The following is a 14,421-nucleotide window of genomic DNA, read 5'->3' on the forward strand; positions in this document are numbered from 1 at the left end:
TTTCACTTTATTTAACAAGAATCAGTCAGTCTTTATTTTGGTTTAAGCATCGAAAAGACAAACTCAGTCTTTCCTGGGACCAAGCATTTTTTTCAGCATATTTTTTCCTGAATTTTCTTATCCATCTTTGTTTGGCTCCAATTCCATCCATTTATCTGCCCTGTCTGTCTACCTGTCCTTCAGTTTCATCCCCCAATGGAATTGCCTCAGTCCGTCTGCCTCACTTTCCCCTCTTCCTGAGCTTCTCTTTCTATACCTTCCCAAACTGCCCACTTCACTTACCGCCTCCATTTTCCCTCTCTGCAAATTAGACTTTTTCTGTACATCTGCCTACTCTCCTCCTCTCTGCCCCTATTTGTTCTCTGTCTTGCTGTACTTTTGTGTCCTGTCTAATTCCATCTTTTGCTAGGGACTGACAGTTTCACTCACTTTAATTCATTTGATCTGCACATGAGGCATTTTTCCTGATGTAGGTGTGGGAGCAAATGGATTTTATTGCAGTGTTATATTGAAAAGGAATTTCTGTTTTGTTTTCAGATTCTTCTTAAAGTTCTTCCTCAAGTGCAATCAGAATTGTTTGAAAACAGCTGGGAACCCACGAGACATGCGCCGATTTCAGGTACTGTTTAAAATTCCACATCTGTCCCTAAGTGTGTCACCATACAATCAAGTCAGGCTGAAGTTTTCTCTGGAAAGGGACATCATTATTCTGGTGAGTTCTTTACATTTGTGAACAAAATGTAGGTAATGATGTCCACCAGAGATGTTGGTCTGAATTTTCTGTTGTTACGAAAATGACTGCGGAGGCATATCTTACTTCCATTTTGTACAAATTGGAGAGCATGGCTTTGCACAATTTTTCCATTATAATTGGTGAATGGAGTGTAATACTCCCATTATTTTTGTCCTCTCAATTTTCTACTCAAAAGAATTGACTCATGCTGAATTAGGGGGTTTCATGGGTAACAGCAGCTGTCTGGTTCCAAGTTCTTCATACTTGTCAGCATATACAGTAATAGTGACCAGGAGGATTGGGTTCTCTCCTCACTCAAATCAGTTGAAGCACCTCAACTGCTGCAGCATCCAGCGAAACACAAGATTGGGACAGAATCCAGAAGCCCGGACCCAGAAGTCTCGCCCCTAAACACTGCACATGCCATTTTTGTGAGGGAGGGAGTGGGGGCAGGTTCTGAGTTGCACATGTATGGTTCATTAGGGTTAGCTGCCTCCAGTCATGTCATATTTTCATCAGTTAAGTGCAGGAAACTCAACGTGTGCAGGAGCAGGTCTAAGCTTGTTGAGTTGCTTGGATGTGGGATACTCATTTAAACAGGGAAGGTACCCTTTTGGTTGTGGTCCCAGGACATCTTTAAAAGAGATCAGGTGACCTTTGGGAAAGGGAAGCTGCCCATTGAGATTGTTAAAATTAGACATGAATATTCATTAAAAAAATGCACAGGGCAGGATTTTGCCCTTGGTGTGCAGGATCGGCAGAGCAGGTGGGGGCGGTCGGGAAGCCGACCGCTGCCCGCGATCAACAGCACACTGCGATTTCATGCTGGTGGGCCAATTAAGGCCCGCCCAGCGTGATATGTGAGTGGCAGCGCTGAGCGCTGCCTGTGCGGGCGGAGGGGAGAGGGCGAGCAGGCCCAGCACAAACTTTGCACATGTGCGCGAGAGAGCATTGAATAGTGTCCCTGAGGCACAGAGCTGCCTCAGGGAGATGAAGATATTGATTAAATTAATAAAGCACAGAAAAATGTAATGAAACATGTCCCCTCATGACTCTGTCACATGTGCAGAGACATTTTTTAAATTAAAAAATAAAGTTTATATTTCATTTGTATTTGCTTTTGGAAACCTCATCCCGTCCATGGATGAGGTTTCTAAAACATTGCAAAGGCCGCTTGGCCTTTTTGCTTGTCTGCCAGCCATTAGGTTGAATGAGCAGTTGAATGGGCAGTGTAAAATTAATGACAATTGATAGCTTAAAGGCCTTAATAGGCCTTTTATTTGTCAGCAGGCACGTTGCCAATTCTGGCGCGCGCCTGCCAACCGAACTATCGCACAACTGCGCGATGATGCCTGCACACTTCGCCAATGGCATAGCGCGTCATTTCACACTTGGGCAGGTGCCCACCCGCCAAGCTAAAATTTCTGGCCATGAACTCATTTGAAATGTTAGTCTCATTGGAACTGTCAAGCTCATTCGAACTGTCAAAAGGAACTGTCAAACTGTGAAGGCATTTAAAACTTCTGCCTTTTAAATATTTGTAAAAGAAAAACTGCAGCGTTTAAAAAAAATAATGTATGCTCTTTCACTCCATTAACATAAGCCTGAGGGTTTTCTGGATTAGTGTTGCATGACTTAATTCATACCTCCTGTTATCACAGTGGTGTGCCTCTCAGTTCACAGTTTGATTGACAGCTCTAAGTAGTTATAGACTCTTTGAAGTGGGAATATAAATTCCAGTACTTATTTTTATAAGGGGTTAAAGGAAGTTAAATGTAGTGAATGGGATTTTAATCAATGAGAGTGTTTTTTTTGAATAAGTGAATTCTTCCACAGACACTTAGTAACTTTACTTAATCTCAGCATGCGTCCTGAGGTCTGCCCATGGTGGATATTACATGAATTGGAATGGCAAAAGGGTTATGGTTGTGGGGCGGGTTGGACAGGGGCTATAAAGGGCCATACATTGGTATGGAGGGTATGAGGAGTCATGGGGGTGGTGGGTGAGGGGGCATGAGTGGCATGGGTAGTCATGGATGGGGCTTAGGGAGTGTGTGGTATCAGTGGGGGGGTGGGTGAGGAAATGTAAGGTGAAGGCTGGAGGTCTGTGTTATGTTTTATTGCTTTTTAAAACACTTCCACACAGTGCCGGTACATACCCAGCCCAACTCCACACTCATTCCAGGGTTGCCTACCACCACTCCCAAATATTACCCACCACCACCCCCGGACAAAAAATCTAACCTTCTCGGGCACTTATTGGTAGTTGGGGTTTGCAGGGTCAGGATTTATCCTAGCCCTGCGCTCCCAACCTGGGAGCAAAAATTCAGGCTGTCCCCAATAAAAAATGTTTCCCCTGTGAAGTGAGAACCCTGAATGCTTTTCTCTTTCCCAATCCCAGTAACACCAACTGTAGCACTGCTTCACAATTACAGCATATGCTACCACTACCCTGGCTGAGATTGACTAACTCAACCTAAGGGGCACCCAGGATTGAACCCAAGATTCCCTGATCTGTATGGCTCAGTACCTCATTGGAGGGTACATAAGACAATGAGGAACTCCTCTTGAAAGCAAGAAATACTTTTTAACCATCTTCTTGGTCCTGAGAAGTTTCAAAATAAATTACCTTTGGGAGAGGTGGGTTGGGCTAGATGGAGGCATTAATTCACTTCTCAGAATCTTAGTTTAAATCCATCTTCATTGAGGATCTCAAGTAGAATTAGTTCTGGCAGTCCCAATTCACTCCCTGCTGTCCTCCCTGATCTACAGTACAAAACTGTCTCATAATTTAGCAATCTCACTTAGAAAGACCACTGGGTGCCTGTGGCAGAAATGGAAGAATGAAATGTTCCATTGGCCCAGTGGGAATATTCTACTGATTTTGACTGAGGCACATTGCTTGGATAGCGTAGACAAAGCTTTTGCCGCATCTCACCATGTTGCACCTGACCCTGAAGTATTTGATGGGACACTGTAGACGGAGTTTTACTGTATCTCACAAATGTTATCCCTATCCTCAGAATGCTTGATGGAACAGTGTAAGAGGCAGCCTAACTCTGCATTTAAACCATGCTGACACTTAGCTGGGAATGTTTGAGAGAACAGTGCAGAGGGAGCTTTATTCTGCATCTCACAATGTTGCATCTGAACTTGGGAGTGTCTGAGTGGGCAGTCTAGATAGGGCTTTATTGTACCTAACTGATGGTGTATCTAAACATAGAAAGATTATAGAGCAGTGTAGGAGAAACATTATTTTGCATCTCGTCCATGCTGCACCTAACCCTGGGATGTCTGGTGGGACAGTCTCAAGCGAACTTTGAAGTAAAAACAGAAATTGGACTTGAAACGTTAATTCTGTTTCTCGTTCCATAGATGCTGCCAGACCTGTTGAGTTTTCCCAGCACTTGGTTTTTAATTTCATATTTCCAGCATTTGCAGTATTTTGCATGAATGCCAGAGGAAACTTTAATATATATGCTCCATAATTTACTTAAACTTAAAATACTTGATTGGGCATTGAAGTTACTCTGCACCAAAATCTTGCTGTCAGTTAACTGCAAGTGTTTGTTAGGGCAGTGTGGTGAGATTTGTATTTTGCTTTTTTACCTGAACTTAATTCGACCTGGGAATGCTTGATCCTGATGCTGGATGCTTGACACAGTAAAGTATTCCATTCCACAGCATTGATATTTCTCATCTTAAGGAACACAAATTTTTTTTTTAAATGTCATAACAACACAATTAGGCAATTCAGCACTATCAAATGGAATGGGAAATATCTCAGAATCGACTATAGGTAAATGGTCAACATAGATCCCAAAATCATCGCAAAGTTTGCATTTAATCATAATATATGCTTTTCTGGCAGACTTAGCATTTAACAGATTACAATACAAGCAGAAAATATAGATCATGGGAAAAAAAATCTTCAAATCCCAATCCTGATTGCTTTTACAAGATGCAAGAAGTTTTTGTAGCTGGAAGGATTTATACCCAGCGTTTTGGGGATTTGTGTGGGATTGTAACCGACCCCCTGGATCCGAGTTCAGTGGATTGCAGTTTTGAAAGCCAAGCAATGCAGAAGAAAAGGGAACAGGAAATAGAGGGAGGTGTTTCAGGAAGCTGTCGGGAGATGACTGATAGATACCAGATGGATCGGGTCAGTTTCAGTGACCCGGAAAACTGACAAGAGGGACAATCGCTGGCACTGGCCAAAGTGCTCAGCCCTCCCCGCTGCAATCACAACACATTACGGCAACCTCGTTTAAATGATTAAGTAGACTGATTCACTCATTTCACAGATTATGTTACATCCCAAACATGGGTCTTCCACAGATGCCTTTATGTTTGCCAGATGCAAGAAATTAATTTTGTTAATCCCTCCCTGTCGCTCCTGAAGACCAAGATGCAGTTTTTGCAAAAACTAGCTGTCCATTGTAATCTCACCCAAGTAGCTATTATTCATATGTTAGCCTGGACTTTAAGAGTGTGGGGGACATTCTAGCTCAGCCTGATCTTATTTTTACCCTTACTTGCCCACTCACACAATCAAGATCAGAACTATAGCTAATTTTCATCTCTTGCCTAGTGTAGGGTGCTGAGGCTAATTCTAGCAGCAGCAAAAACTGTTTCTGGCAGTGGAAGGGTCAGTGATCTGAAAACACAGATTTAAGGTGATTAGCAAAAGAACCAGAAGTGACACGAGGAAACATTTTTTGACGCAGCAAGTTTTTGTGATCTGGAATAAAACAGCCCAAAAATGATGGTGGAAGCTGATTCAATTGCAACTTTCAAAAGGAAATTGGCTAAATAGATGAGGGGAAAGGAATTGCAGGAGTATGGGGAACATGAGCACAGTTGAAATCATTGGTTAGTTCTATCAAAGACTCAGGACAGTCATGATGGGATGAATGGCCTTTTGTTTTGTATTATTCTGTAATCACTGCTTCCATGCTTGAGAGCATCTAATTTAGCATAGTCTAGTGATTAATCCTGGGTGAACACACTGCCTACTCACCAGCTTAACAAGCTAGGCCAGGAGCAGAGCTCCAGTGCTGATCTTTGAGAGGAAAGATTAGTGGCAAGACTAACATTTTAAACTTCCCTCTACTCATTTGAAGTTCTTCCCCTCAATAATCTTCCTTTATGGCACACACCACTGTTGGCACAGAAAGCAGACAGGTGTGTGGCCAATTCACAGGGCTCTATCATTGCTATTGTTGAATTAGCTGTTAGAAAACTCACAAGACTGACCCAATGGTATCTCAGCAGCATATCTTATGTCTCCTCACCTACCCACTCTATCCCACGCTCCACCCTGTCATTCACCCAATATCAGGAGGTCATGTCTCAGTAAAAACTCAAGTGCTTGTTAAAAAAAAATTGAATTCATGAACCGCACAGAATCCTAACACACATCATGTATTAAATAAATAGCTCTTATAATTCCGATCCTGGTTGCCACCCGATCAATGATACATTATTGGTCTATAAATCATTCAAGCATTTTCTTCCATTTCACTGCATTAATCTTCATTCTGACCTTCTGTTGCAGTTCTGTCTTCTCTGTTGCTTCACCTTTTCTGCTCAATTTCTAGCCTTTTTCTCACTCCGATGTAATTTTCTTTTGTGCACCCGGTATTACAAAATCATAAATTAGTTCTTTATCAACACAGTTAGGATTTTACTATTTCTACTGGATACTAGATATAAGACATTGGCATGAAGTTTTCAGTTTCAGGATTTGATTGATAGGACTATTGTGCATTACAGTAATGCACCAATCTATGCTTTCTGTAGCCATTCTTGTCAGACTTTGTGATTCATTGATATATTCAATGCAAGCTCTCATAGCTGGGATCTCACATAGTCAGGAAAACTAAATTGTTGGCACCGCTGCAGCTACTTAAAGCACTGCAGCAGTCATTTGAAGACAAAGGGCGGAAGGGATCAAAGGATATGGGGAGAAAGCAGGAGCAGGCTATTGAGTTGGATGATCAGCTATGATCATGCTGAATGGCGGAGCAGGCTCGAAGGGCCAAATGGCCTACTCCTGCTCTTATTTTCTATGTTTCTATGTTTCTATATATGCTTTTGTCAGGTAACAAATTATATTCATATTTTCTGTTCAACTGATGAATTCAGAGAAGCATTTCATGGATGCAGATGCTGTTTCAGGAAGTGACCAAAATAAACCTTGCCTTATTTAGTTTTATCTCATCTCTTTCAGCTGATACATTCCTCCGTTGTCCCTCTTACCTCCAGAATCATAGAAAAGTTATGGCACAGAAAGAGCCATTCAGCCCACCATGTCTGCGCCAGCCAAAACAAAAGAAAATAAATTAACTGCTCATTTTTAATCCCACTTCCAGCACCTGGTCCAAAGCTTTGCAGGTTGCAGCACTTCAGGTGCAGCCTCAACCATCAATTTAGGTTGTGAATTCCAGATGCCTACTACCCTCTGGGTGAAAAGGTTTTTCCTTATGCTGCCTCTAATCCATCTACCAGTCACCTTAAATCTCTACCCCTGGTAACAGATGGGGAAACAGGTCTTTCCTATATACCCTATCTAGGCCCTCATAATTTTGTACATTATAATTAGGTCACCCCTAAGAGAAACAACCCTAGCCTTTCCAATCTTTCCTCATAACTGCAATTTTCAAGACTTGGCAACATTCTTGTAAATCTCCTCTGTACTCTCTCCAGGCATATAGAGGTACAGTTTCCAGTCCATAATAGGGAAGGTCAACATATAGTTTAGATTTAACTATTAACTATTTTACATAGAGGCAGTGAATGTGTGGAACTGACTCCAGGGAGACAAATTTAGCAGGTTGGCAAATTCAACAGGGGAAATGGATGTATATTTAGCGAAGGAAGTTACTGAATCTTGTGAGGCTATGGAGTGACGCATGACATTTTTTGGACTTGGAATCAATCTAATGGACTTTAATAGTCTCAGTCAGTCCTGTACATTGCTTTGTTCTCTCATCCCAGTCCCTCTTGCTCTTATCTGTCTGCCATTCTTCACAGCCAACTGGCATCAAAGACAAAGGGGCCTTTTTGCTTCAGAATTTTCACTCGAAATATCTCAAAGCTTTGGCAGCAATAATCTAACCCAATATGTACAAACAGTTTTGGGCCTGCACTTCTCAAATACACATACACATACCCTTTGGCTGTTAAAGGTTTTAACGCAACTACTAATCATGTAAGCTTTTTTATAATGTGTTAACATTGTCAACTAGTTTTGTATCAAAAAGTTTCACAACTGTGAACAAATTTCAAATGAATAATAATTTCTAGAAATGTCAAGATATCAGTGTTTGCCACAAGCTGTTCAATAAGACAAGAGCTCCATATAATCTATGAAATTACAACCATTTCTAAAAATATATTTTCAGACATCCCCACAAGAAAGTAGAAAATTTGAATTTAAAAGTATATTACCACATCTTGCAGAAATATTTCAAAAAACCAAGTACAATGAATTGCTTCAAAGAATGGGGCTCTGTTGTGGAGGCAAATGTGGTAACCATTTTTACAAAGCAAGATCCCACAAACAGCAACAGAAGGAAAGAGGAGTTAATTGAGTTATTGCGGTTTTTGTTAAGGGAGGAATATTGACCAGGACATTGGAGCAACTCTTAGGGCAGGATTTTTCAGTCAGTGTGTGGGGGTGGGCCCCACATGCTGACATGTAAAATGACGCGTGATGACATCGGGCGTGTGTCCTGATGTCATCACGCTGTCTCGCGATGTTTCGTTCAGTGGGGGTGCGCCAGAGTCGGCTGCATGCCTGCCGATATTTAAACGGTCTTTTAATGCCATTAAGGAAGTAATTACTGTAATTTTTAACACTGGCCATCCAGCCTTAACGTTGGCGGGTAGGCGAAAAGGCCAAGCGGCCTTTGCGTTTTTTAGGAAACCTCATCCACGAGCAGGATGAGGTTTCCTAAAGCTTTTATTAAATAAATAATTTTTCTGAGATATAAAAACATGTCCCATCTCATGTGACACAGTCTTCATTTATTTAATTATTTCAATATCAATTCAATCTCCCTCAGGCACGATTGAAGCGCTTTTTCACGTGCATGCGTTGGCCCCAATTCTCCATTCTCCCCCCGCCCGCACAAGTAGCTCTGAGCACTACAGCTCGAGTCTTACACTGGGCATTAATTGGCCTGTCCGCGTAAAATGGCGGCGCAGAGCCGATCGGCTCTGTGACCGACCCCACCTGCTCCTGCCGAGCCCGCCTGTCGACTGAAAACTTCAGGGCTTAGTTCTTCTTTGAATGGTGCCTGAAGATCTTCAACATTCATCTGATTGGGCCTTAATTTGAAGTCAGATTGCATCTCTGATAATACGGTACTCACTTGGTACTTCACTACGATGTGAGTTTAGATTATGAACAGGTCCTCAACAAACCTACGCCATTTTCAGAAATCAATCGAAGCAACCCAATTTTGCAATACCTCTTAAATCTTAGTTCCCTTCAGAAACAAATCAATATCCCTGTAGACCCATTTAAAACACAACTTAAATGGCCCTCCCTGCATGGAAAATACGAGTAGGAAAACTGGCTGATATTTTCCCTCCTTCAGTCAGGGTATAGATGACAAAAATAACACTCCTGTTGGCCTAACTAGGATTAGCTCGTTCACCACTGATAATGGAAGACACCTGGAGCATTCCTGGTCTGTGTGGTGCAATGCACATCAGGTAAACAAGACACTTTGGGAGCTACTTTCAAGCTTTCTAAGTCCCATTTATAATATCTTCAGGATTCATTCATTGCTTGTTGGGAAGCGTAACTTTGGGAGCTACTTTCAAGCTTTCTAAGTCCCATTTATAATATCTTCAGGATTCATTCATTGCTTGTTGGGAAGCGTAAGTTTGGAGATTTGGATCACCATATGAAGAATGTCTTTGCAAGCCAGATTCACAGTAAGTTATATTTTCCTGCGCCTTGCTTTACAGGTTGTTTTATCAACAACAATTAACGTAGACGGTCATGTACTGGCTGTCTCTGACAACATGTTTGTGCACAACAACTCCAAGCATGGACGAAGGGCCCGTCGCCTTGACCCCACAGAAGGTATGTCCTTTTTCTCTTGGGTATTAAGGCTACTTATGCACGTAATCTGCTGTAAGCTAGCAATTGTCACTGATGCCAGTTCCACCTGCTGTGTGTGTCTCTGGGCCTGGGTTAATGGCAAGCCCGCCCATGAGAACATAAATTGGATTCAGTGCTGTTCCTGTTTCATTTATTGCTGTGCACAAGGCGGCGGCAAAGCGGGAATTACTCAGCTTCCACATGAAAGGGCTTTATTCAAATAGAACTACTTAATGTTCCATGGGATATTTTTCTCCTCTGATGAGGTAGTGTCTAGTCTCCATTTTAGCAACTGCCTTCACATTGGAATCATGATTTCACTGTATGGGTATTCACAGGCACACAACTATGTGCCTTCAATCCATGGTGCAGTGTGCTATAGCATTCCTGAGACACTGGTTGGGATTCTGGCCTCAGGAGTCGATCAGCAAGATTGACACAGGTATTAAATTAAATGCAATAAGTGGTTTTAAAGAGAAAATCTAAGGAAGTCCCGTGGCCATGGAACTCAATATTTTTTTTTAAATGAAGAGTACTGCAAGATATTTTTGGAAAGAGTATTTTCGTTAATCCAAGTTTTACACCAAGAAATGTAAGCAGATTCACCAATATGTTCAGACTTTACAGAATAGATTGTTTGATTGTGGCATAATTATTTAAAATGGCAAACCCAGGCATATCATGTTCAGGTCAAAAAGCGTTGGGAGAAGATGGATGGGTTGTAAAACCTGTGGACTGTAAGAACAGGAAGAAATTGCATTTATGTGGCACTTTTCTTATTATCAGCACTTCATACAATTAGCCAAACACAGTAGTCAGTTTGTGCTCAGTAAGGCCCCACAAGCAGCTTAGTGGTGATGGCTAAGGGATAGATGTTAGCCAAATGGTGGCAAAAGAATCGTTTATGCTCACCTGAACAAGTTAATGGGGTCTTGGTTTAACCTCGCATTTGAAAAATGACATCTCTGATAATACATCAATCACTCAGTCCCGCAATGAAATATTATCTTAATTTTTGGAGTGAGGCTTGAACCTAGACATGTCTGACTTTCAGGCAATGTTTGTTACCACCCAGACAAGGCTACTCTGATTTTACTTCAGCTTTTCAAAGTCATTAATGCTTAATGTTTGTGAAACGTACTTGGATGGAATAGCATGTTTGAACATTGTACTTAAACATTGGGCAAAAAGATTTAAATCTAAGCCGGGGCTGATGACATTATTCGGAAGTCTTAAAACTCGCTGACATAATATATTTCATATTTTTACAAGTTTATCAAGTTTTTCAAGTGAATAACCAAGTTATTAGTGGGCAGATGTCCATGATCCCCAAAAATTGCCCTTAGGTTGGCATCAATAACAGTGTTATTCAGTCAGGTAGACCACAAGGGAGGCCTGATATGGAAATAGCTTGGTGACACAATAAAGGATGTGCTAATCTCAGGTTGGTCAATTAGTACATTGTCAGGTTACAGTCAGTTGCTTCCATTCAAGTGGGAGTGCATGACTTAAACAAAGAAAAATAACCACACTGAGCACAAACACTGTTCATCTGAAGAAGAATTAAATTTACTCTTCCCTTCAAAAAAATCTAAAATATGCCATGAATGCAATTTTTTTTGACCCTGAAATTCAGGTCAATAGTCAAAACATATTTTTTTCTCCAAAATGTGCAGGGAAATGTTGGATCAAAGCAAATTATCTGTCTAATTCACTTTCCTGTGTGGGAACGCAATCAAAATTACAAAAGGATCGGGACTGGGTGATGCAGGGAGATACTGATTCAGCTCTGCGGATCTGACTCAAACTCTGCCCAGGCTGCTGGGATAAAAGTCAGTCTGTTGGTAGGAAGGATCCTATGTGAAATTAATTCAGGACAGTCTTAACCCAACTCCAAGGAGATACGGCCATCACGTCATATCCAATAGCACAAACTGTAGCTAACTGGGATTCGTGGAAAATTTTTCCTCCAGATGGAAAATGGAGAAATATCCCACTGGTGCAACAGAAAGAGCTTTTCTGAGGTTGAAGCTGAGTAGGTGTTGGGAGCACATGAAGATTTTCCTCTGTGCTTAATTAACTTAAGTGTACGTTAGGCATGAGGTACCTAAAATAGAAGCATTCCCTTTCCCAGCATTAACACATTAGTACACTGAGCAGAACATTTTTGAAAAAAGGAAATAGAATTGTCTTTGAAAATAAAGAGGCTAAGAAGAGTGTGTTGAAGAACACAATATAGTCATTTGGCACTCCTGGCAAACAATCTTCACAAACGGTTCAAGGACATCAAAAATGACACACCAAATGGTGACTGAAGGAGGGAAAGCTAATGGACACATCGGCTTTGGCTCCCAGACATTAAACTAGTTTCCCACAGAGAACAAGAATTGTTGTTTACGTTCTTCTTTTAATATAGCCTTCTGCAATGCCTATATTTGAGCAATTTGGAAAACAGCGGATTTGGAATTAATGCAAGTATAGAACTGTAAATGAGATGTGGTTAGATCTGACATATTACACAAACATTTTGGATGTCTTTAAAGATTCTGGCTCCCAAAGGTCCTCCAGCATTTTGTAAATTTTAGTGATGCCTCAAGATGGTCCAGTTCCTCAAAGGTTCTATGGTGCTATTGAAACCTTAACAAGGTTTTTAAGGGCTTCTAAGGTTTCCAAAGATTCACAGCAGAATCAGCAGCAAAGTCTCTCAATGGTTCAGATGCCCAGAAGTTGTACTGTACTACAGAAATGTTTGTACAATCCATAAAGACACTTTTACAGACTAGTTGAAAATACTCATTGTCCAAAGGCATGTTGTGTAAGGCTGCACAATGTTAACAAGCCTTATTAAGTTTAAGAGTTAAAACACCAACATTGTACTGTGAAATATGATTAAATCAGTCAAGGATTTGCAATGGTGTTAATTTCCTGTCCATGATGTCATGAATAAAATCCCAGGAATCAGAGCAAAAAAATATTCCATTTTTTCTTCCAAGACTGATTGAAAGTGATTGACTAGCAGCTCAGACACAGCTCGAATATTTGGCATGCTGCCAGAACCCTTCATGCTCTCCTCTGACCCTGTCAGCACTAAGCTTGAGGTGATGGATTGAGCTTGGATGTGGCCTTGAAACCATATAGCTTCTGACAGGGTGAGAAATCGTGAAGTTGAAGACAGACTGTGATTCTTCCCTGCCTGATATGCTCAGTTCCAAATGGAAATGTGCACCCAGGTTTCCCTGTGCTGCTGTGTTAAGTGGGTACAGCTGAACTTCAGGAAATGTTAGTCTGGGGATGGCTGGGATGGTGACTGAACTGTTTTAACAGGATGTAGTGGGAAGTGAGTAAAGAAGCATACCTGCCTCTACTGAACCTCATGCTCATTAATCTACTGGCCATATGAGCAGACACATTTTTACCTCTTACCATCAATAATATAACGGGTAATATACGATTGCCTCTTTCGTCACCCTGAGAGCTGCCACGTGAGACTCTTTATATCATATCCATTTCAGGATTTTCTTCTCCTTCTTTAATAATAATCTTTCCATGCTCAATTTCTAATCTGTTAGTTGAATTCAGATAGAGCCAGAGTTGGGCTGCCAGACTTGACTTCAGTGGCCCTAGGGGCTGAGGAGAGAAGAAACAGACTCCACTTCAAGAATAGACACGAGGAGGGATGATTTCTGCCATCGTTGCATGTAGTTGAATTGTTTCAATCAAATCACTAAGCAGAGTAAATCTTCACAAATTCTTAGGATGGTGCTACCTAGAATCAAGTGAAGGAAATCATCCCCTCAGGCAATGATCTGCATGGTCAAATAGCCTTGCTGGCACTCAATGTCAGGCTCACATATAGAACTGACACTTTGAGGAAAATAAATGAAATAATGTAAACAACAGTGTTGAATACTACCGAACTTAATAACAACAGTGTTGACCACACAGATTCTGTACCTCTGGTACATTTTGGGGCAAATGGAGCGTGCCTGTCTTGTAATCATTTAGATAACGCTTCAAGTTCTCAAGTGTTATGGAAGGTGGATGGTAAATGCCAAGCTGCCCAAATCCCAGAGGGAAACTTCAAGCATCTGCCACACTATTTGCAATTTGTACTTATTTCGAGATGTGGGCTTTGAATTCAGTAAAAAGGCCACCAAGTCTTCTAGGTTTCTTAAAAAACTAAATTAAACCTTTATTAAATAAAATAAAATGATTTTAAGCACATACATAGGTTTACAAATTACTACTATAATAACTTATGACTCCCTTGATTAATCTAACTCCTTTAAGGCAACAATAAGACACATAGATTTTAAAAGACCCAGGCAAAGTAACACAATACCCTGAACAGTCGAATTGAAAGCGAGTTTTCTTGACTTCAGTTTTTTAGACAGCAGCTTGAGGCTTAGATGCTGGAGACTTTTCACATTTGTTAGATCTTAGAATTCCTTCTTTCCTACACAACCTCATCTCCTTTATATATGTTTTCCCCTTTGAATGTAAATTCCCATTGTTTCACTGTGTCTTTGGACTTTTACCTCTCTAATAAAAATCTATCAGAGTACCAATT

At 41.0% G+C, this 14,421-nt stretch overlaps 1 protein-coding gene across 3 annotated transcripts in view; it reads left to right on the forward strand.

Moving 5' to 3' along the window:
- Positions 1-14,421, forward strand: part of LOC144694851 (transcription factor COE2) — a 257,043-nt gene that overhangs the window by 154,716 nt on the left and 87,906 nt on the right. For all 3 annotated transcript variants that reach the window (XM_078565496.1, XM_078565497.1, XM_078565498.1), the window contains exons 7-8: positions 538-619; positions 9,716-9,833. In XM_078565496.1, the coding sequence (XP_078421622.1) occupies positions 538-619; positions 9,716-9,833 (200 nt within the window). The remainder of the gene's footprint in view (positions 1-537; positions 620-9,715; positions 9,834-14,421) is intronic.

This window comes from Cetorhinus maximus, chromosome 20 (genome assembly GCF_964194155.1).
Source record: "Cetorhinus maximus chromosome 20, sCetMax3.hap1.1, whole genome shotgun sequence".
Taxonomy (NCBI): domain Eukaryota; kingdom Metazoa; phylum Chordata; class Chondrichthyes; order Lamniformes; family Cetorhinidae; genus Cetorhinus; species Cetorhinus maximus.